Here is a 22,991-nt window from a genome sequence, read left to right on the forward strand (position 1 = left end):
ATTCAGTAGGCAATCCAGCTACTTCTTGGCAATGCTACACTTTGGACTTGGTGTATAATTAACTAGACTAACCTTCCAGATAATATTGTGTGCTGAACCATTTGTCAGGAGTCAAGAGAGTTTAGTTGTGTTGTGTTCATTTGATGAATTAGATACCGCCCAGCCAGTCAAATATAGGGTTTTTAGAGCTGGAGTACACACACAAAAAACTGGGACTAGTTTTCATAAACTGGATAGAGAACTTATATGAGGCTGCAACCTATAGAAACCTTTTGTGTTTTTCATTTCATTGGCAGACACCGTCCTTGACCGAAATCTATTGCAAATTTTGCTGCAACCATTGCAGGCAACTTTTTATTAATAGGAAATGGCTTGGATGGATCCTCTTTCTGTGTTGTTCCTATTTTCCCTGGCAATTGCATTCCTTTGGAAAATGAGCAATTTCTGGAACAGCAGCAGCCAAAATCTTCCACCGGGACCAAAGCCATTGCCACTAATAGGAAACCTCCACCAATTGGATCTGAAGAGGCCTTACAGAACCATGTTAAAGGTAAGCTTCTTGCTCTTTTTGTGTTGTGCTGGCCTTGTAGGGCAGAGAGACCATCAGCTTCTCCACGGAAAAGGTAAGCATGAATGTGGAAACAAATCTATGTCGTAAAAATTATCTATGCATTAATAAAATGTACTTGATGTTGACCTCGATGTCCCAGGCTAGACTGATCTTGTCAGATCTTGACTGCTAAGCAGAGTTGGCCCTGGTTAATACTTGGATGGGAAGCCACCAAGGAAGTCCAGAGGTTCACAATGATCTCTGTTCATCTCTTGCCTTGAAAAACCTGTCATACCTGAACTCAGTTAACTAAACCATTCCTTAAATTTTATGGTTAACGTACTGGCTAAGTGCTGTAATAATAAAGAGAACTAAACCATTACTGTGCCTGCCAACAACAAAATGATAGACCTCTATCAACTTCAACCAAACTAAATGTTCTTCAAAAATCCTTTCCCCCAAAAACCTAGAAGATAAAAATCTGAGAGATTCCTGGAGAATCTGTAATCTAGTTGGAAAGGGCTTCACAAGAGTTAATTGGGGGAGGCATTAATAATAATAAAAATGAAGACAGCTCAAATAAAAAAGTTTTGTCTAAGGAAGATCATGTATAAGTGGATCAGCCAAGATCTTGAATATTTAATACTTTATTGCCACATGAAGAATTAGGGTGCAATCCAAAGCAATTTGACTCAGAATCTTATTCAGATCTACTCAGTGTGGCTTACTGCAAGGACAGTGTCCTTAGGATTACATTGGTTATAACTGACATTAGATCTGCATTAACACCACCCCCATAAAGCCATGAGGTGTAAATTTGGGATCCAGGGAAAGAAGTTTTGTTTTTCATGCCAACAAATTTCTACAAGTCAAGTAAAAAGGGAGAAGGAATAAGTTGGCTTCCCAGTTGTCCGCAAGTGGCAGGTGATCTCCCGAAAGTTTGCCCAGTTGCCCCCCAGAGGTCACCTGCCATCAGCAGGCAACCCAAGAAAGCACGCACCTGACACGCTCCCAGTGGGGTGTGATGACATCACTTCCTGAAGTAACATTATTGTGCCAGACACGGGCATTCTCCTGTGCTTCACTGGGCAAATTTTGACCCCGAAATTGACTGAATTTGCCCATGCAAAGCGCAGGAGCACACCCATGGCTGGCATGATGACATCACTTCCCAGAAGTAACATCATCATGCCTCTCCTCACTCCTCTCTGGGACAGAGTGTGGAGAGTACAACAGGTAAGTCCCGGGTCCCCCACCTCCTGCCTGGAGAATATAGGGACTTGGGAACCTCAGAAGAGGAGATATTAACAAGATAAGTAGAAATACAATATATGTTGCATTGAGTTCAGGGTATATGTGAAATTGGTAGTTTTGCAAGAGATAGCAATGTTGAGACCAAAACGTTAGCAGAAGCTGTTGATTGTATGAAGCAGAAGTTTTTTGACTTGGATAATGAACCTGGTAAATTATTAGGAAAAACTGCAAGAAATTATAAGAAGAAATTGATTCTATAAATATACTGGAAAACCAGCACATAGTCCTGAAAAAATTATGAGACAACTCATATACTATTTTGAAAAAGAGAGAGAGAGAGAGAGAGAGAGAGAGAGAGAGAGAGAGAGAGAGAGAGAGAGAGAGAGAATGCTGCTGAAGAACTGATAAGGACATTCTGAGGAGAACTTGGTATTTCACAACTATCATGATATATGAAGAGTTAATAGGACTGTTAGCATGGAGGAAGTGCAGAGAGTGATTGCGTGCGAAAGCTGATTTAAGCAAATCCATCTAACCTGAACAGATTTCAAGTGCAGGACCACAAGAAATTCAAAGGGGAAAGACTGCAGGCTAAAGGGGAAAGGCTGGGCTAAATACATAGAAGAAGGGAGAGTATATTATAGAGAAAGGCCAGTGCAAAACAAGGCACAAACAAAAGAGATCTAATCAGAAAAAGAATTCAGTTCATTTAAAGTTCAGCCAACAACAACAGAGTAGAACAACCAGAAAAATCTAATGCAGGAACAAATTACACTGTAAGAGTTGAGCATACAAACAGTTAGCAGTGAAACTGAGTTAAGAATCCAAAGTTCCTGTAAAGTTCATAGCAGGTTCACAAACATGCGAGCACAGATACACATTTCTCTGAGTATATGACCCAGCTAGATGGATGTACATTTCTATGCAACTAAGGAAGTAAACTCTGACTCCAAAAGTTCATGCCGAACTAAATTTTGGCTTGAAGGAGCTAGTAGATTCCCATGTACAACAGACGATGATTGCTTCCTCCTTGGAATTATTATTAAAAGAAGATTTTTAGGGGTCTGTACCTGGGAGGATCTTGAAAAGACAGTTAAATATAATCACCTTTTATCTGGATGTATTATGCTTCTATCATTCTGTGAACTATTTAAACTTGATTGGTTCAGGAGGGTGCTTTAATAAAGGGAACGTCTTTAGAAAACCAGCTGGATCGAGACAATTCCACATGTTCTTTTCAATTGTCCTTTTAATGCCGATATTCATTTTAAATATTTAAGCTGTATTTTAGCTAATCTTCTTCTGATTCCCACAAGATTTACTGTCTTTGAAATGATTTCTTCTCCAGTATAACTGAGAAGGTACCAAAGTTTTTACAACTTCTTATAAAGCTATGCCAGGAGAAATTTCAAACATAACTGTTGATATCACTCAACATTTTTATATTATATTTTGTTCTTTTTTCTCTGTACCATCCTGTTATCTTTGTTACATGTAAATAAAGGTTGATCAAATAGAATCAATAAAGGGAATGTGACCGTGAACTTTATTGCATAGAGGATGTATTGTCTGGTTGCTGTATGTATTTATCTTGCACTCGCTTCTTTGTTTTTATACTTAAGAAATATATTCTACATTGTTTAGCATGTCCTTTGGGCGAAGGTTTAGGTCAGGTGATAGGAAGTTTTTCTCATTTTCCTTTTATTTCATTTCAGCTTTCTAAACAGTATGGCCCGGTTTTCAGCCTACAAACGGGATTCCAGAAAATGGTAGTTCTGACGGGCTACGAAACTGTAAAGGAGGCTTTGGTGAACCAGGCAGATGCATTTGCAGAGAGGCCCATGGTCCCAATATTTCAAGACTATGAAAAAGGCTACGGTGAGGACATTGCTTCTGAAATGTAGCTAGTGTTGCCAGGTCTCCTCATCCTCTGGGTCAGAGGCAGGAGACATGGCACTCCCTGTTTGTGTGTTGTTCACGACAATGCACAAAGCTTGCATGTGCTCCCGGGCTGCACGATAATGTCACTTCTGAGAAGTGACATCAACGCATAGCACCTCGTGCCACCCCTGGGAGTGCTTTCCAGCTCTGCTGCAGGCTGATTTTGTGTTTCTGTACAACTAAGAACATCTTCCCTACCCCCCCACCCCAATTCCCAGTATTAGTCACCACTGGTGGATGAATGTTTAGCTTCTTTGACCAGGATGCAGAGGAGTTAGCCGTGTTAGTCTGTGGTAGCAAAATCAAAGAGTCCAGTAGCACCTTTAAGACTAACCAATTTTATTGTAGCATAAGCTTTCGAGAATCAAGTTCTCTTCGTCAGATGCATGGTACAGAAACTGGTCAAATATTTGAAGAGAACTTGATTCTCGAAAGCTTATGCTACAATAAAATTGGTTAGTCTTAAAGGTGCTACTGAACTCTTTTTGATTGTGACCAGGATGGGTCTTAAATAGTCCAAGAACCAAAGAATGAAGAGCCAAGTGCTGTATATTTTGGACAGTGTTGAGTGGGATATAGTAGAGCCCCAAGTTCTGGTGTCATACAGGCAGAAATAGGTTAAGTTTTGACAGTCTCCCCCATAGCATTCTTAAAGTTCTTCTCTGAAAGCAAATGGTTTTCCTGAAGAGTGCGACACTTGTAACCATACTGCCCCACTCCACCACGGTCAGGTCTGGACCACTTTTCATATAACACACTGTCCGTGATAACGGAGGCTATTCCTTCATATAATTGTTGTGCATGCCAATGTTCCTCTTCAGGAATCGTTTTTAATCATGGTGAGAACTGGAAAGTGATGCGGCGGTTTGCGCTAACCACATTAAGGGACTACGGAATGGGCAAAAGGACCATAGAGGACCGAATTGTCGAAGAGTGCCGTTTCCTAATACAAAATTTTGAAACTTTTGAAGGTGAATAGGCATTTTTATATTTGCATTTGGGAGGCATCAAAAAGATCCAGGACATATTTTGATGCAGTCCAGTCTACTATAATGGCAGTTTTAACCCAGGAACCTGAAAACCTTTGATTTGAGAACAGGAACAAGCTCAGAATAAACAAAAATTTAGAAACAGACAGAGCTACACAAAATGATACACAGAGATACACATGTACACCAAAGCTTCACAGCTGTGGACTAACAACTCTATCAGCCTAGTCATCAGTACGATATACATTTTCAATATACATTAAATGCCGTACAAACAAAATAACTCTTATGTAAAAGCAGAGAATACATCACATGGTTTTTCATTTTCTGTTGTGCTCAAATAAGAACTACAAGTTCACTTGTTTATCTAATTGCACGGTGTAGTGGTTATATGAGTGCAGGACTCTAATCTGGAGAGCCAGGTTTGATTCCCCACTCTTCCGCTTGAAGCCAGCTGGGTGACCCTGGGTCAATCACAGCGCTCTCAGAGCTCTCTCAGCCCCACTCACCTCACGGGGTGTTTTGTTGTGGGGATAATAATGCCATACTTTGTAAACCACTCTGAGTGGGTATTAAGTCATTTTAAGGGAAGTATATAAATTGAATGTTATTTAATGTTATTATTGTTTAGGACAAAACATAAGCTCTACAATCTCTGCTGCCTATGACAAATATTTTACAGGACAAAAAAACATGCTACCAAGAAAGAAATCCTTTATAATAAACTGGACACTTTACCTCAAGCCCCTAGGCATATACTAACCAAGCATATGCAAGCTCATGCATGAGGCCCAAGTGATAACAATCCACATTCCATATTGTAAAGTTATTTTAATATCTTCTGTACAGGAAAACCATTTGAGAATACTGCGATCATGAACGCTGCTGTTGCCAATATTATCGTGTCAATATTGCTTGGCAAGCGATACGAATATGAAGATCCCACATTTCAGAAACTACTGAACTTGATCGATGAAAATACCCGGCTTGGCGGAAGCCCCTCAGTCACAGTAAACTACTTTAAATTTGGTTGGAAAATGGTTGAAAATGCCAATAGGAGGACAGGCAGAGCTGTGTGTACGTTCATGTTCACATCAACACAGCACTTCATGGCTGATGCCAAACTTCAGCTGAGAAACATTTAGGACAATTTATGGGGCAGCCCTTGGAAACCTGTGCCATTTCCAGACTTGCCAGGTCTCTTTCTGTGGTGGGAGATCTCCTGCAGGGAACTCTTCTTGCCTGCTGTCGCTCTGAGAGATAGCAGGAGAAACAAATTTAAAAGATGGAGTCACACATGCCATGGCACTCCTTCCAGGGGAAACCCGGAAGTGATGTTTTGTCACTCTAGGAATCACTGGAAAGGTATTGTTTTTACTATAGAGTTTTCCTGTTTATCTTGGATGTGATGTGTTGGTCACGTATTGCCGGCATCCCTCATATATCCCCACCTCCCAAGCTCCCTGGTGGTTCCCAGGCACAGTTTGGCAACCTAATTCACTTTGAAACAAAAATAGATGGTTGCATGTGTTCTTTTTCATATCTAAAACTCCATGCAATGTGAAGACAGCAATCAAGAAGAAGGGTTTCAGGCCAGCTTTCTTCATGACAGCCCCACAAGCATTATACCATTGTTCAGCTCCCCTTCAGTTCAGCCTGGCTTTCGCAGAACTGCTTTGTATGCAGAGAGATCTACGATTCTAGCCCTTTAAATTCTGGGTCAGGGGATGGGGGAGAGACTGAAAATGCTGAAGGTTTATAAACTAGCTTTTAGTAGAATGTCAGGTGGCCAAAGGGTAGGAGGAATAAGTTGCTGCTCATTCCATCCCAGCCCCTAGTTCTTTCTTTGTTAGACTGACAGTCTGCACTGTGAAGTAAACAAGTAAAAAATAAAATAAACACTGATAAATGGATGAGTTCCTCACTGTGACTCCATGCTCTGCCAGATCATCTTGCTCCACGAACACCATTCAGGTGAGAGGAAGAGAAATGGATTCATTTTGTCCTGGGCTCAGATTTTTGATTTTCCGCTGTCAGCCTTCTCTTAGGCCCCATGACTTACGTGTTAGAGCTCTCCTCAGTCCAGAATCCTAGGATTCTGCTCTTGTTGCCAAACAATTTACCTGTATCAGTGGAAAGCTATAATTCTATCATGTATTAAACATTTTGAAAATTGATCTAAAGCTTATTTTATAAGTTGAATAAAATTCACCTCCCCATTCTTTTTTTTCCTGATTCCTTCCTTGAATATCTTTCTTTCTGAGAGCTGACGTAGTGTATTGGTTAAGTAGTCGGGCTGTGATGCCACACTTCACTGGTTTGAATGTCACTCCTGCCATGAGCTCAGCAGATGGCCTTGGGTAAGGCCAGGGCTTTTTTTCAGTGGGAACACAGTGGAACTGAGTTCCATCACCTCTTAAAAATGGTCACATGGCCCATGGCCCCGCCCCCTGATCTCCAGACAGAGGAGAGTTTAGATTGCCCTCTGCGCCGCTCAGCAATCTAAACTCCCCTCTGTCTGGAGAACAGGGGGTGGGGCCATTGGCCATGTGACCATAGTTGCCGAGGGCAATTTATACTTTAAAAAACTCCCCCCTTGTTCCAGCTGACCCAAAGTGATGTCATTGTGCGGTCTTCTTGAGTTCCACCACTTCTTTTCCCAGAAAAAAAGCCCTGGGTAGGGCACTCCTCTCAGCCTCAGCTCCCCAGCTGCATTGTGGGGATAATAACAATGCTGACTTCGTTCACCGCTCTGGGCATGCAATAAACTGCCCAGAAGAGTGGCAGACAAATGAACTTTTATTGTTTTTATTTGGCCCTTCTCTTTTCCCTCCTCCCCTCTGTTTAGGCTTGCCAGGTCCCCCTACCCTCCAGGCAGAAGGCTTGATGCCTGGCACCTACCTTGTCTTCTCCCCTTCATGAGCAAGCACAGCATGGGGGCAATCCCAGTCTGCATGATGACAGTGATGTCATCGCAGTGGCCACGTGCCACCTTGGGAGTGCGCCTGTGCTTTGCAGGGGGCTTAATCTTGATGATTGGGGCCCAGTTTGGGCTGATTCGGACCAGATTGGGCCACTGCAGAGCATGAGAGCACTGATTCAGAGCCAAGTGACGCCTGACACAGGTGGGACAGTTGTCAGCTTCCCTCAAGTTTTGACAGCTTGGCGGAATGTTGAACAAGTGGCAGTTGAAAAGTCCATTGGACAGCAGTCGGAGAGCCAAGCTGTAAGACCAGGATGCCTACATTTCCCATCAAAACTTGAGGGAAGCTGACTAGTCTCCAACCTGTGTCAGGCGTCCAGCCTTTTGTCACTTGTAGTTTGGCCCTCACTCCGCAGCAGCCATATTTGGGCTGATTCAGCCTCGATTTGGGCCTGCTCCAGGCCAATTCAGCCCAGATTGGGCCACTGTGGAGTGTGGAGGTGCTGGTTCACTCTGCAGCAAGCCCTTTCAGGCCTGATCCAGACCAATTTGGCCCCGACTTGGCTGATTCAGAGCTGATTCAGGCATGATATGAGCTGATTCGACCCCAATACAGTCCTGATACAGGCCGTTTGGTGCAAATGCGGCATGCCGGAGAAAGTCCTACTTGATGCAATGTGTTAGCTCTCCTGGATAGATTAAACTGCATTTATCAGACAGAGTTCCAAGGTTAATATGGAACTTTTACTGTTGTTTTCTCTGTGAGCAAAATTGCTTTGAGATTTCTGCCTCAGCAATAGGATTTGGGGCTTTCTTAATCTTTTCTTTCCTTGTCTGTTACTCTTTTAGCTATACAATATGTTTCCTGCTCTGGGCTTTCTTTTTCGTGGTCACAGGACTATTCATAAGAATTGGATGGAACTGGACAAATTCATACAGGACACCTTCATTGAACACCTCAAGGAATTGGACGTGAATGATCAGAGGAGCTTTATTGATGCTTTTCTAACTCGACAGCAGGAGGTAACGGTCTCTAAAACATGCTAATAATCAGAGGTGAACTTTTCTCTACCACAGTCTGTTTGCATGTGAACGATCAGGCAGCTGGCCTTCAGCTAGCTGGGATTTCCTACTCTTAAGCCATTGTTAATGTATTACAGGAACTGTCTCTCTAGACCCAGAGATTACTTGCAGATCAGGAAGAAATTTTGCAAATTCACCATGACAAGAAAATCTGCAAGTTAAATATACAGCAGATACATAGTTCCACTTTGTCCAGTTCTGCAGTTGTCTTTCCCCTTATATCTTTGCAACAAAAAAGGCTACACCGTTACTTTTTGAAAAAATGTAAGCTGAGAATTCAGATGAGTTAGGAAATTGTGACTTTGACCTGGATGGCCTGTGCTAGCCTGACCTGGGCCATTTCCACACTGTCTATAAGTAGCGAGAGACTCACGGAAGGCTGCCTGCTTCCTCGCATGATTTTTGACGCCATCTGTTTACAAAACGCCACAAACGGTGATTTATGGCGTTTTGTAGTCCGATGGTGTTAAAAATCACGGGAGGAAGCCAGCAGCCTTCCATGAGTCTCACGCTATTTATAGACTGTGTGGAAACGGCCCTTGCCAGATCTCAGAAGCAAAAGAGGGTTGGCACTGGTTAGTTGAAGATGGGAGACCACCAAGGAAGACCAGGGTCACTCTGCAGAGGTAAGCAATGGCAAACTGCCTCTTTTAGTCTCTTGTCTTTAAAACTCCACCCAGGGTCACAATGAGTTGGCTGCAACTTGACATCATTTTACATACACAGGAGAGCATGGCATCCATTTATGATACCTGAAGGATCGCCATCTTCAGCACAGATTGAAATTCTTCTTCCTGTGCTACTGTTTTTATGATGTAGAGGGAGTGGTGTGATATGAGAGGATCTTTTGGGCAGGTGGCTCCAAAGGCTGTGGAATGTCCTATCCACTCCATTTTCTTTCTATGAGTGAAGTAAATATCTTTTTCTTTTTGCAGCCATTTGGTCTGGTCTAGGAATGGCTTCCAGGGGACTGATTTGGGTACTATTACTTTTTGACTGCCTGTTTTGGTGTCCAAACTGAGTAACATTTTCTGCTTTTATGTGAGATTGCTCCATATTTCTACCATTGGAGTTGTTAATTCTGATATTTTTCTTTTGAAGGCAAATACGCTTAATACTTTTAATAATAATAAATGTATGTGAGGAAAGGCAGGTGTATTCCTGTTGGTGCAAACTTGATGCCATGAGGGGCTGAAGTATGACCCCAGGGTTGCTTCACATTGTGCAACCCTTATGACAGCTCATCTCAAAAAGGCACCTGTCATACATTGAAGTTTTCTCTCATTATTCTTTGAACTCCATCCCATCCATCATAAGATTTTTCACTTTCTGTTATGTTAGAATCATCACTTTTCCTTCTGCTCTGTGAAAAACCTACACAGTGAACTAGGAAGATGCACGGAGGATGGAATGTATGTGTTGATCTTTAACTGCCTTAACCATTGAGAACACCGGAGTTAGAATAGTCCAGTATTTCATTCTCATTACTCATACAAAAGGAACAAGGGTTGTTGTGGATTTTCTGGGCTGTATAGCCGTGCTCTTGGCATTGTAGTTCCTGATGTTTCACCAGCAGCTGTGGCTGGCATCTTCAGAGGTGTAGCACCAAAAGACAGAGATCTCTGAAAGTTTGCTTTTGTGGATGACCAAGTTTGCTTTGTGGATGACCAAGGTGTTTTTGAAAAAACAGCTCTAGAATCAGCACCCCACAAACCTACAGTCTGGTTCTGGTTCGTGGATGATACCTTTATCATTTGGAGCCATGGTGAGGAAGAATTGACCACCTCAACAACATCCACCTGAACATACAATTCACCATGGAGAAAGAAACCAAGGGAAAACTTCCATTTCTAGATACCTTAGTCATCCGCAAAGCAAACTTTCAGCTAGGTCACAAGGTCTACAGGAAACCAACTCACACGGATCGGTACTTACACAAAAACTCCAATCACCGCCCTCAACAGAAAAGAGGCATAATAAAAACATTAGTAGACCGTGCAAGACGGATATGTGAACCACACTTTCTCAACGAGGAAATTAATCATCTAAACCACGCACTTCAGGCAAATGGCTACTCCAGAAATGAAATCAGAAAAGCGAGTAAACCAAGGATAAATCAAACAACTAAGGAAAAACAGTCTCCCACAGGAAAAGTGTTTTTGCCATATATCAAAGGAATCACTGATCAGATGGGAAAGCTTATGAAAAAGCACGGCTTTCAAACAGTATTCAGACCCACCAGAAAAATACAACAGATGCTACATTCAGCAAAAGACAGTAGAGACCCCCTCACCTCTGCAGGAGTATACCATATACCCTGCAGCTGTGGACAAGTTTACATCAGGACCACAAAGCATAGCATCCAGACAAGAATAAAAGAACATGAAAGACACTGCAGACTTGGCCATCCTGAAAAATCAGCAGTGGCTGAACATAGCCTAACTCAAACAGGACACAGTATCCGATTCCAGGACACTAAAATACTTGACAACACTTCCAACTACTTTGTCAGACTGCACAGGGAAGCCATTGAAATTCATAAGCATAAGCACAATTTCAACAGGAAAGAAGAGACTTTAAGAATCAATAGAGCATGGTTTCCAGTCCTGAAAAACACCATGCTAACAAAACACTCTATACCCAACAATCGCCCTGCAGAGAAGTTTAGCACATCAAGCACCAATCCCTATGCAAAGGAACCTCCTCAGGATACAGTGAAGCCTCCCGCCATTAGCATTCCACACCCTGGGAAACTCTTACAGGATGACTCAGCTCAACCCCACCCCTCCTGAGTAGATATAAATGACCTGCCAACATCTTTTCCACACTGTGACACTGAGAGATCTCTGTCTTTTGGTGCTACACCTCTGAAGATGCCACAGCTGCTGGCGAAACGTCAGGAACAATGCCAAGACCACGGCTATACAGCCCGGAAAATCCACAACAACCATCATTCTCCGGCCATGAAAGCCTTCAACAATATAGAAGGAACAAGAGCACCTTCTTTACTCTTGTTCCTTTATTTCTTCTCAAGGTTCGATGGATGAAAATTTTTATTAGCGAGTGGTAAAACAAAGAAAATTTTGCAAATTTGACACAAATAATCCCATTTTGCCCCCTGCTCTAACCCCCACCCTTTTCCTCCCCCCTCCCTATTGACTTCCAACAGCTTTCCAACCCCTAGCCTTTCTTATTACTTAAATCTATTTCATTTATATTTCCCTACCAACTCTAATTCAATATCTCTTATTCTAAGCACATTCTTATTTTTACATAACCTCTATCAAACCTACTATTAATATAGTATATCTCAACTCAATATAACATACTAATATAATATATAACAAAGATCACCCTATCTCTTACTTTAAACTTATTCTATTTTCTTTTCAACATATACTCCATCAAATACACTATCAATATAGTATATATCACAGTAATATATTATATATATGTTGTATGCTATGCCACCAATGTAGCACAGCACACATCACCACACAACACAGCCACATATCATATTATATATAGAGTCTGATCTACTAACCCGTTGTTTTATGTCATGTATCATGTATAGTATACCTCATCGAGATATCTGTTTACCCCTTCTCATTATCCCATATATTCAATGTAAAATCCCCTTAAACATTATATAAGCTTAGATTATAATTACATTCCCCCTAAATGGTAAGATCCCTTCTCTCTTATCATTACAACACTATTCTTTAAAAATTTTCAAACTGCCACAGTTCTCCTTTTACATCCCATTTTTTTTCCAGAAATTGTTTCAGTTTCCCCCAATCAACAATATATTGCCCTAGGTCAAGATCTTTAAGTTTCCTTGTCATTTTGTCCATTTCTGCCATGTACAGCAATTTGTAAATCCAGTCTTCTACAGTTGGTATTTCTTGTGTCTTCCATTTCTGCGCATATAAAAGTCTTGCCGCTGCTGTCATGTAAAATAACAATGTTCTGTGCTGCATTGGAACTGTCTCCATTCCCAAGTTCAGTAGCAACAGTTCTGGGTTCTTATTTATTTGTATTTGTAAAATCTCATTTATTACTTCAATTATTTCTCCCCAGTACTGTTTAGCTACTTCACATGTCCACCACATGTGATATAATGATCCTTCATGTTTTTTACATTTCCAGCACTTGTCTGACATATTATTTCTTCTCAAGGTTTGATGGATAACAAAGATATTGTCTATTTGTAGCTCTTTTTCATCTAGTGTAAAGGGAATGCCTAGAGGATTAGTCAGTGCATCAGTGTTGTGAAATCCTCAGGTTCCTCTTGATATTTATTTTCATATGTACATATGTATGCTATTAAGACTAACCAATTTTATTGTAGCATAAGCTTTCGAGAATCAAGTTCTCTTCGTCAGATCGCCAGCGCAGCCATCAGCACAGAAGTCGACAGCACGGCCTACGTATTTCTGTCCACTCCACATGGAGGGACACTCTGCGAACAGGTGCCCAACTTTCAGGAAACTGCTATTGACAGTGAGGAAGTTCACGATTTCAGATCATATTTGACCAGTTCGGATCATGCATCTGACGAAGAGAACTTGATTCTCGAAAGCTTATGCTACAATAAAATTGGTTAGTCTTAAAGGTGCTACTGGACTCTTTTTGATTTTGCTACTACAGACTAACACGGCTAACTCCTCTGGATCTATGTATGCTATGTTTATTTATTTATTATTTACTTTTCATCCTTTCTTTCTTTCTGTACCCTAGGAGAAAAAACAGAACAAGATTAATGCATTTTTCCATAATGAAAACCTAACAGCTGTTGTGAACGATTTATTCAGTGCAGGCACGGAGACCACTTCAACTACTTTGCGTTGGGCTCTGTTGCTGATGATGAAGTACCCTGAAATCCAGAGTGAGTTCTTTCTGTCCATTGGCTTTCATTATTCTAGGACAGCTTGATTCCACTTATGCATAGCAATAAGAACAGAACAAAAACTTAGGTTGCTTCCATTGTTATCTGAATGAGGGAGAGCAGGAAGTACCAGTGAGTTATAGTTCCTGCTGCCTCCCACTTTTTTACTCCGGTTCACCACATTCACACTTTACCAACTGTCTTAGATAAATTAACCATTTCTGAAAACTGGGATAACCACAGTATCTCCCAAGCTTTACATTGTTTTGCAAGTTTCAGCCATTAGGTGCCACTTCCAAATCTGCGCAGTGGTGAAGGACCATATTAATGCCTTAATGTACACTCACACCAAAGGAGCTCTTGCTTTACTTTAATGGAAGAGGTAACTTTTTGCAAACATCCCGTATCCATTCGGAGTTCTACCCTGAACTTAGAGGTGAATGGGAGAGTTCCATTCAACGCTGAATTCTCAAGAAATCATGGGTGGGAAGTGACTGCCTGGTATCAATATACTAGCCCAGAATTATAAGGTACCATCATGGTGGCATAGGGATTATAAGAGATATCCCAGTTTGAATCCCCCTTCAACCATGGACTCTTACTGGGTGACTTTCGGTCAGCCACACATTCTCCGTCTAACCTTCCTCACAAAGTCATTGCGAGGATAAGACGGAAGACAAGAGAATTAGGTAAGTTGCTTTGGGTCTCCGCTGGGAAGAAAGGAGGATAGAAATGAAAGAAATTAAATAATTAAATCAAAATTTTAAATAAATAAATAATGCAGAGATAGTGTGATAAAGTATAAATAAACTAGAGTCTAGTAGCACCTTAAAAGCAACAATTTTTTATTCTAGTACAAAGTTTTGTGAATAGATACATAACTTAAAAATGTAAGCAACGCAGTCAACAAGCTATGAAATACAAGACACACAGGGTGCAAACTAACCACAAAAAATGTAAATGTGGTTAAGAAAAGTACACAGACAATTCACAATAGCAGTAATTGGGAATAACACAGTCTCTATAGTTTTGCTAAACTGACTCACTTCAAGTAATGATGACTGGAGAATCCCGAGGCTTTATGAATTCCTGGTGAGAGGATCCCAGTCTTTTTGCAGGTTCATGCCAGAGTCGCCCTTTAAATTTATTGCTTGCTGAAGAATTGTGATATTTAGATTAGTAACAATGGCCCTTTTTGCACTTACGGTTTAAACCACCATTTATGAGCATTCGCCCCAATCGCAATGGCTTAGGCATTGCACCCATTCATTTCACACTGCAGTTTCGATTTGGCGTCTGTGCTTCATTTCACTTTAAAGCCTCGGTGCAGTTTCGGGCTTTCGGGGCCTTGCAATTCACGTCATACTTTTTTTTTAAAAAATTGAGCATGCGTAGTAATGTTGCAATGTTGGAACCCTTCCCTTGCTTTTTTCTGATTGGACTATCCCCTGCCCACTGGTGAGGCAATTGGTGGCAGAGTTCTGGGGGAAAACATGTACCACTCTCATTTATTTATTTTTTAAATCAAGCCAGGAAAGGGTTAAAATGCTGCCAATTCATCCCCTCCTGGCAAGCTGAGGCTTGTTTCCAAAGGGCTGTGCAAAATGCTTGGGGTTTTTTTTCTCTTTGTCAAAGTCTGAAACATGCCTGGGAAGGAGGGAAAAGCAGCCATTTAATCCTTTCCTGGCTTTTAAAGCCAGGAAGAAAGTGCAGTAACATTACAACCCATTCTTGTCTTTAAAAAAAAAAAAGTACATGTGCATACCCTGAGGGAGGAAGGAGAAAGCAGCTATTTAACACTTTCCTTGATTTTAAAGCTAGCAGGGAATTAGCAGCAAGCTTAGGAATCATTCCTGGCTTTTGAAAAAAAATAAAACAGCATGCATACCAGGAGAAAGGAAACCAACGGAGAGGCAGCCTTATGACCCTCACCTCGCTTTACAAAAAAAAAATGGTGGACAAGGAGTTCAGAGAGCTGAGGAGGGTGGGAGTGGTTAATTCTGCACAAACCAATCAGCTCCCAGGGAAAAGGAGGGGGGGGAGAGAAGCAAAAAGGGGGCAAAAGTGTTCACATTAGCAAAATACGGGCAGCTGCCAACTGGACTTAAAAAAACATCATGGTATGTCTGCAGGGGGAAAAATCGGGGATACAGCAGACAAAAAGTGGGACTGTGTCCCATGACTGCTTTGAAAGTGTGAAAAACTTGCAAACATGAGATGTGGAACAGGTACAAACACGCTCTAAAACCGAGTGTGAAAAGTACCAATATATGTTTTCAAGTTTTGTTTAAACATTAGTTTGTTCTCTATGAGGCTTCCAAGACAAACATACAGATTTGGGGGGAGGGGGTGTTGTTCTGATTTCACTCCCTTCCCCCTCCTCATTGAAGCTCCCCCGCCTGAGTGACCATTCATTCTGAGTAAGAATTTTCTTTATTTAAACTATAAATAGTAAACATAAAAAGTATAAACAAAAGATAATAGTCACAATATTCTAAAAAAAAACCCACTGACAATATATATAAACATAGAATAACAAGACAAGTAGCTAATAATAATAAAGGAAAAAACAGTATAAAAATATAAGAAAAGAAAAAGATTAAAACTAAACTAGAAATTGAGTTCCGATTTTCTCCGCAACAAATATATATTGTTTTCAAAGTCTCACTTACTCTAAGTTAAACATAAGAGCCCTCTTATGTCTAGTTTGGCTCTCAGTATGCAACAAGGAAACATCTCTTCACCTGGATCAGCAAAATTAAAATCAGAAGTGAGCTTGCCATGAAGTCCTGTCCTCTGTGGAAGGAATTACTGATCTCTATGGGCCAAGCTGCAAGTGATGAATGACACTTGAACTACATGATTGAGGGGAGTGCAAGTGGAGCGCAAGTGAACAGGGAGGAATGCATGTGAGTCTGTTCACTTGCCATTCAAGTGTCATTTGTAACTTGTAGCTTGGCCCTATGGGATGAGTACCCCAACCCAGAGTGGGTACTCCTAAATAGAAGTTGTGCATTTCAGGAAACTTATGTTTGTCTGTGAATATTAAACGGGGGGGAGGGGAAACAGGCATTCAAACATCCATTCCGTTTAAAGTTTGCTGCCATCCACTTTTTTACTCCAATTCATGACACTCAAAAGGCACACTACAAACATTCTCACGCAAATTAGCCACTTCTGAGCTGACCACCGTCATCTTTGAAAATTGGGATAACCATAGTCTCTCCCCTGCATTGCACTTTGTTCCACGTTTCAGCCATTAGGTGCTGCTTCCAAATCTGTGCAGTGGTGAAGGGCAGTATGAATGCCCTGATGTACACTCACACCAAAGCAGCTCCTGCTTTACTTTAATGGAAGAGGTAGCTTTTTTGCAGGCATCCCTTGTGCACACGGAGTTCTACCCTGAACTTAGAGGTGAATGGGAGAGTTCCATTCAACGCTGTATTCTTAAGAAATCATGGGAACGTGGAAGCTGACTTATGGTATCAAGATAGGTAAAGGAAAAGGTAGTCCCCTATGCAAGCACCGAGTTACTACTGACCCATGGGGGGATGTCGCATCATGACGTTTTCTTGGCAGACTTTTTACAGGGTGGTTTGCCATTGCCTTCCCCAGTCATCTACACTTTACCCCCAGGAACCTGGGTACTTGTTTTACCGACCTTGGAAGGATGGAAGGCTGAGTCAACCTTGAGCCACTATGTGAACCCAGCTTCCACCGGGATCAAATTCAGTTCGTGAGCAGAGCTTAGGCTGCAGTACTGCTGCTTAGTAGTGCTTACCACTCTACGCCTCTTGGTATCAATATATTAGCTCAGAATTTGAAGGTACCATGATGGCGGCGTAGTAATTATAAGAGAGATCCCAGTTCCAATCTTCATTCTAGTTTGGACTCTTGCTGGGTGACCTTGGGCCAATCACACATTCTCAGCCTAACCTACCTCACAAGAGTTGTTTGCGACGATAAGAAGGAAGAAAAGAGAACAATGTCAGCTGCTTTGGGCCCATGCGGGGGGGGGAAAGGAGGGTGTAAATGAAATAATTTAATTAATTAATTAATTAATTAATTAAATTTATTAAATAAAGTGTGGGGATAGTGAGACAATGTTTAAATAAACTGGAGCCTAGAGGAACCTTAAAAGCAACAATCTTTTATTCCAGCAGAAACTTTTGTTAATAGATAGATAAAAGATCATAAATTTAAAAATGTAAACAACACAGTCAAAGGGCTATGAAACGGAAGAAGCACAGGGTGCAAAGTAGCCACAAAATGTAAATGTAATTAAGAAAAGTACGCAGATGATTCACAATAGCACAATAGCACTAATTGGGAACAAGACGGACTCCATAGTTTTGATAAATTGACTGACAGCAAGTAATGACTGCAGAATCTCAAGTCTTTGTTAAGGCCCAGTGAGCTGATACCAGACATCTTGCAGGTTCATACTTGAATTTCCCTTTAAATTTATCGCTTGCTGAAGAATGGTGATATTAAGATCAGTAATTGTATGTGTTTTCAAGTTTTGTCTAAACAATAGTTTGTACTCTATGAGTTTGTACTCTACAAAGCTCCCCCACCCAAGTGACTATTCCTTGATGGAATCCCATGACCAGAAAAACAATCTTTTTGGGGCCCAAAAGTAATGTCCCGGGTGGAGGAAGAACATAGGGAAATCACTGTTCTGTTAGTACTTCCTAGGACATAAACCAGATTGTGTAATTTGGTTTTGCTATAGGTGAGAGCCCAACGTAGACTAAAAATGGATAATTATTTTGATTGCCAAACCAAACAATACTCTCCAAGTGGCAAGAATCAAGATCTCTATTAATCCCACATCAGACTCCCAGGAAAAAATCCCTCCGCTCCTTAAAGCCTTCTGCTCAATGTCCTCCTTTCCCAAATTAAAAACTGCCAAGTGGGTTTCACACTGTTTCTCTCGTTTTCTCGAACTCTATTGGGAATCATCTTCCAAGGCTGAAAACGGAGGCCCTCTCCAACACTGCATTCCTGAGTGCTGTCTGACAACAGTTTTTCAAGAATGCCAGGTGCATCCATAATAATTAAGATGGGCCCGAGATATTTAGAGAATAATTGGATATCTGAAACAGAACATTTCTTTAGTGATGAAAAATTGTTCTATTTTCTCAGAGAGAGTGCAAGAAGAGATAACAAAGGTCATTGGGTCCGCTGAACCACGGATTGAACACCGAGCCAAACTGCCGTACACCGATGCTGTGGTTCATGAAGTTCAGAGGTTTGCTAATATTCTCCCTACAAACGTGCCCCATGCCACCACAGCGGATGTCACTCTGGGAGGCTACTTCATTCCAAAGGTGAACATATTTAGATTTACATACATTGCTCAGTTGAATATAGCAATATCGGTGCATTTGTTGCAACCAACACTATAACTCCAGAGAGAGCCAGTTTGGTGTAGTGTTTAAGAGCTGTGGGGCTCCAATCTGGAGAACCAGGTTTGATTCCCCACTCCTCTGCTTGAAACTAGCAGGGTAACCTTGAGTCAGTTACAGCTTCTTAGAGCTCTCTCAGCCCCACCCACCTCACAGGGTGATTGCCATAATAACATACTTTGTAAACCGCTCTGAGTGATGTATACCCGACAATAGCCCTGCAGAGAAGATTAGCACATCAAGCACCAATCCATATGCAAAAGAACCTCCTCAGGATATAGTGAAGCCTCCCGCCATTAGCATTCCACACCCTGGGAAACTCTCACAGGATGACTCAGCTCAACCCCACCCCTCCTGAGTAGATACAAATGATCTGCCAACATCTTTTCCACACTGTGACACTGAGAGATCTCTGTCTTTTGGTGCTACACCTCTGAAGATGCCAGCCACAGCTTCTGGTGAAACGTCAGGAACTACAATGCCAAGACCACGGCAATACAGCCCGGAAAACCCACAACAACCATCGCTCTGAGTGGGTGTTGTCCTGAAGGGTCGTATATAAACTGGGGGAAAAACTCCATGGAAGATGAGATCCAGTTAATGAAATGCATGTACAGCTCATTGAACATGTCTAACGTTACTTGGAATGTGTCAAAAACATGTCTAACGTTACTTGGATTGTGCCAAAAACTTCAAACTCTTGTAAACTTTGGCCAACCAACTTAGTTGGTTATCTTGCTTTCCTTGCAGTTGTTTCCCCATGTGATTCAGTTTGTGGAATGGGATTTTCTTAGTCAGAAGGATAGCTAGTTACTTGATATACTATCTTCATTTTCTTTAATTACTCGTCTCGTTGACTTTGCAGGGAACACATATTATTCCATTACTGTACTCCGTGCTGTATGATGAATCTCAGTGGGAAAAACCTTATAAATTCTATCCTGGTCATTTCCTTGATTCTGAAGGAAATTTTGTAAAGAGAGATGCCTTCATGCCTTTCTCTGCAGGTAACTCCTTTTATACTTATCATTTTTTGTTATTGTAGTCTATTTTCTTATTTACCTTTAGTTTTTAATCGTTTGGTGTAGTGGTTAAGAGCCAGTTTGGTATACTGGTTAAGATTAGGGGTGTGCAATTCGGTATTCTGATTAGGTTAAAGTTACCGAATCAGGGCCGTTTCGGGTTTTTTCAATATTACTGAAACTTTTTCTGAATACTGAAAAATTTTGGTAATACCGAAACAGAGATTACCAAAATGATTTGGCCATTGTTTTCAATGAGAAAATCTTCTCCCGGTTTTCCAGGTGTCTGGGGGGGGCATTTTCTGTCTGAATCACACCAAACTTGGTGGAGACCTTCCCCTAACTCTCCTCTAACTACTCCCCAAGTTTCAGAAAGAAAAAATGGTGAAGTGATTTGTGTTATTTTGTGTAGTAGACTGCTTTCATGCCCTGTTGTGCCCTCCTACTGTGTAACCTAAAGCAGTGAAGTGAGTTGTGTTATTTTTGTGTAAGATACTGCTGGCACGCCCTTTGGTGTGCCCCCCTGCTGTGTAATGAAGCCTCTCTTATTTCCCCCATAGGGAATAGTGGAATGGAGGTGGATAGGGGCACCTTCTTTGGGAGGCCATAAAATGACCCCCCAAAGTGGAATCTGCCTGAAACTTGGTGGAGGGTGGGAGGACAGGTGGGAGCAGGGCCCCTGAAAGTTGGGTGCAATTTGCTTGCAAAATGCCACCCCAAGCCACCTAGAAAGATGACTTGTTTTTCCCCATAGAGAACCATGGAGAGTGTAGAAAGATGGGGGCACCTTGTTTGGGGGGGCATAACATGCCCCCCCCAAAGTTCAATCTTTCTGAAACTTGAGGGGGGGTACTTAGAGGAGAGTTAGGAGAAGGTCTCCACCAAGTTTGGTGTGATGCAGACAGAAAATCCCCCCCAGTCTCCTGGGAAGCTGGGAGAAGGTTTTCTCATAGAAAAGAATGGCTGAATCAAGCTGAAATGCGAATACCAAAACAGCTTGTCGAGTCGGTATCCCCTGAAAACCGAATCAGGTTTACTGAAACAGGCAGGCCTTGCACACCCCTAGTTAAGATCACAGTACTCTAATCTGGAGAACCAGGTTTGATTCCTCACTTCTCCACCTGAAGCCAGCTGGGTGACCATGGGTCAGTCACAGCTTCTTGGAGCTCTCTCAGCCTCACACACCTAACAGGGTATTTATTGTGGGGATAATAATAACATACTTTGTAAACTGCTCTGAAAGGATGTTAAGTCATCCTGAATGGCGGTATATAAATTGAATGTTGTTGTTGTTGTTGTTATATATCCTTGATTACCATCATTGTGTGATTTGTGCTGGAAACACTTCATGTTTCATTATTATTGGTATTCCTCCAAATAATATTTATCATGTCAGTGGATTTTAGTCTTGTGTTAACTTCCGGGGGATTATGGCAAATTATGTTGGGTATGGATATCATTCCATGAGACAGCCATATGAAAATATGTAAAAATTAAATAAACCAGGCTTCCCTCCTACGTCTGCATTATCACAGGTCGGCGAATGTGTGCTGGTGAGACCCTTGCCAGAATGGAGCTCTTCCTGTTCTTTGCAAGTCTCCTGCAGAGATTCACTTTCCAGCCAGCCCCTGGGATGTCTAAAGAAGACCTGGACCTGACCCCTGCAGTTGGGTTTAGTACACCTCCGATACCCTACCATATCTGTGCTTTGCCACGTGCATAAGGCTGATTTTCTCATCTTTCTCTGCTGCCACAACTGACCCTTGTGTTGTGTAGCACATCACCACCCTTTGCTGCCTGCTACTTTAGAGCAGTAGACCCCTGACAGAATCATTCTATGCTTTGTCACAAATCTGCAACTTTTTTTAAAATATAAATCAGCAACTTTTTAAAAAATATATATTTTATTGTTATTTCAGATAGATAGAAAGTAAGAAAGAATGAAAAAACAGATAAAAGGGTAGAAAGGGAGTCAAAGGATTTTACAGCTTTTCATTAAACTTGCTTATATCAACATTCTAATTCTCCAAATCTTATACTTTCTCCTAATACAACTTTGACTGTAAATTCTATTATTTCTTACAGTATTGCCTTATTATTACATTTTAATCTTTATATTTCTTCTTTATCTACTTGTAAAAGGGGTAAATCTGCATCTTTTGATATACGGCTGTATCATAACTCCCTCTCCTCATGTGTTTCAAACATGTGGCCCGTTGCCTGGCTAGGCAAAACAGTTCCCAATCTGGCTGGAAAATCACTGGAATGTGAGTCATAGGCAAGACTGGCTAGCTACCCCGCCCCTGGAGATGTGCAAAAACTTAAGACGAAAGAGGTCTTCCAGGAATTTTGGAGTTAATCTCCTCCACAGCCTTCTGATATTCCCTTGTCCACTTTCCTAATCAGATTACTCAGGGATCTGAAAGACCTTCCTGTCCAACAATCGTGGGTCATCGGTCACTTTTCTTACCTTTAGTATCACGCAGAAAAGTTTAGTCAAGCCTTTCCCATTTTATTGTCTCACTTCTGGAGATAGCCATTAAGCTGTTGTCTCTGAGGCAGAGATGCCAGTTCTGCCCCATGACAAGTTTAGCCTTATAATGAGGCTGTGCTGCCACGTGCTCACTGTGTGTGTGTGTGTTCTGAACCCATGATGAGTGCACCCCCAGATAGGATACCCCACTCATTAAGTGCAACAAACCATTGTAATAACATTAAAAATGGCAGATCTGCAACAATTGAAAGATTTTACAAGAAAAATCATGCAACAATTTATCTTGGAATATTTATGTTCAAACTGACAATTTTTGGAATCAAAGAACTGCACACAACGTACTAACAGTGAAATTCTTAGCAGAGTTACTCCAGTCTAAGCCCATTGATTTTGATGGGCTTAGACTGGTGTAACTCTTCTTAGGATTTCACTGTAC

The 22,991-nt window shown here is 41.4% G+C and overlaps 1 protein-coding gene across 1 annotated transcript; it reads left to right on the forward strand.

The window, feature by feature from the left end:
- The first annotated feature begins 133 nt into the window (after positions 1 to 133).
- LOC129327046 (cytochrome P450 2K4-like) lies at positions 134 to 22,077 on the forward strand. Its single transcript, XM_054975471.1, has 9 exons — positions 134 to 550; positions 3,520 to 3,682; positions 4,567 to 4,716; positions 5,584 to 5,744; positions 8,507 to 8,680; positions 13,481 to 13,628; positions 18,777 to 18,961; positions 19,905 to 20,046; positions 21,597 to 22,077. Exons 1-9 carry the CDS (start codon positions 368 to 370, stop codon positions 21,782 to 21,784), a joined length of 1,494 nt encoding a protein of 497 aa, XP_054831446.1. The 5' UTR covers positions 134 to 367; the 3' UTR covers positions 21,785 to 22,077.
- Positions 22,078 to 22,991: the final 914 nt, after the last annotated feature.

Source organism: Eublepharis macularius, chromosome 1 (genome assembly GCF_028583425.1).
Source record: "Eublepharis macularius isolate TG4126 chromosome 1, MPM_Emac_v1.0, whole genome shotgun sequence".
In the NCBI taxonomy this organism is placed as follows: domain Eukaryota; kingdom Metazoa; phylum Chordata; class Lepidosauria; order Squamata; family Eublepharidae; genus Eublepharis; species Eublepharis macularius.

Excerpts from the sequence above, each read along its gene's own strand:
- LOC129327046 (XM_054975471.1), top strand. The coding sequence starts at position 368 with ATGGCTTGGATGGATCCTCTTTCTGTGTTGTTCCTATTTTCCCTGGCA. Across the intron at positions 551-3,519 it reads CTTACAGAACCATGTTAAAG|CTTTCTAAACAGTATGGCCC; the intron begins GTAAGCTTCTTG and ends ATTTCATTTCAG. Across the intron at positions 20,047-21,596 it reads CTTCATGCCTTTCTCTGCAG|GTCGGCGAATGTGTGCTGGT; the intron begins GTAACTCCTTTT and ends GCATTATCACAG.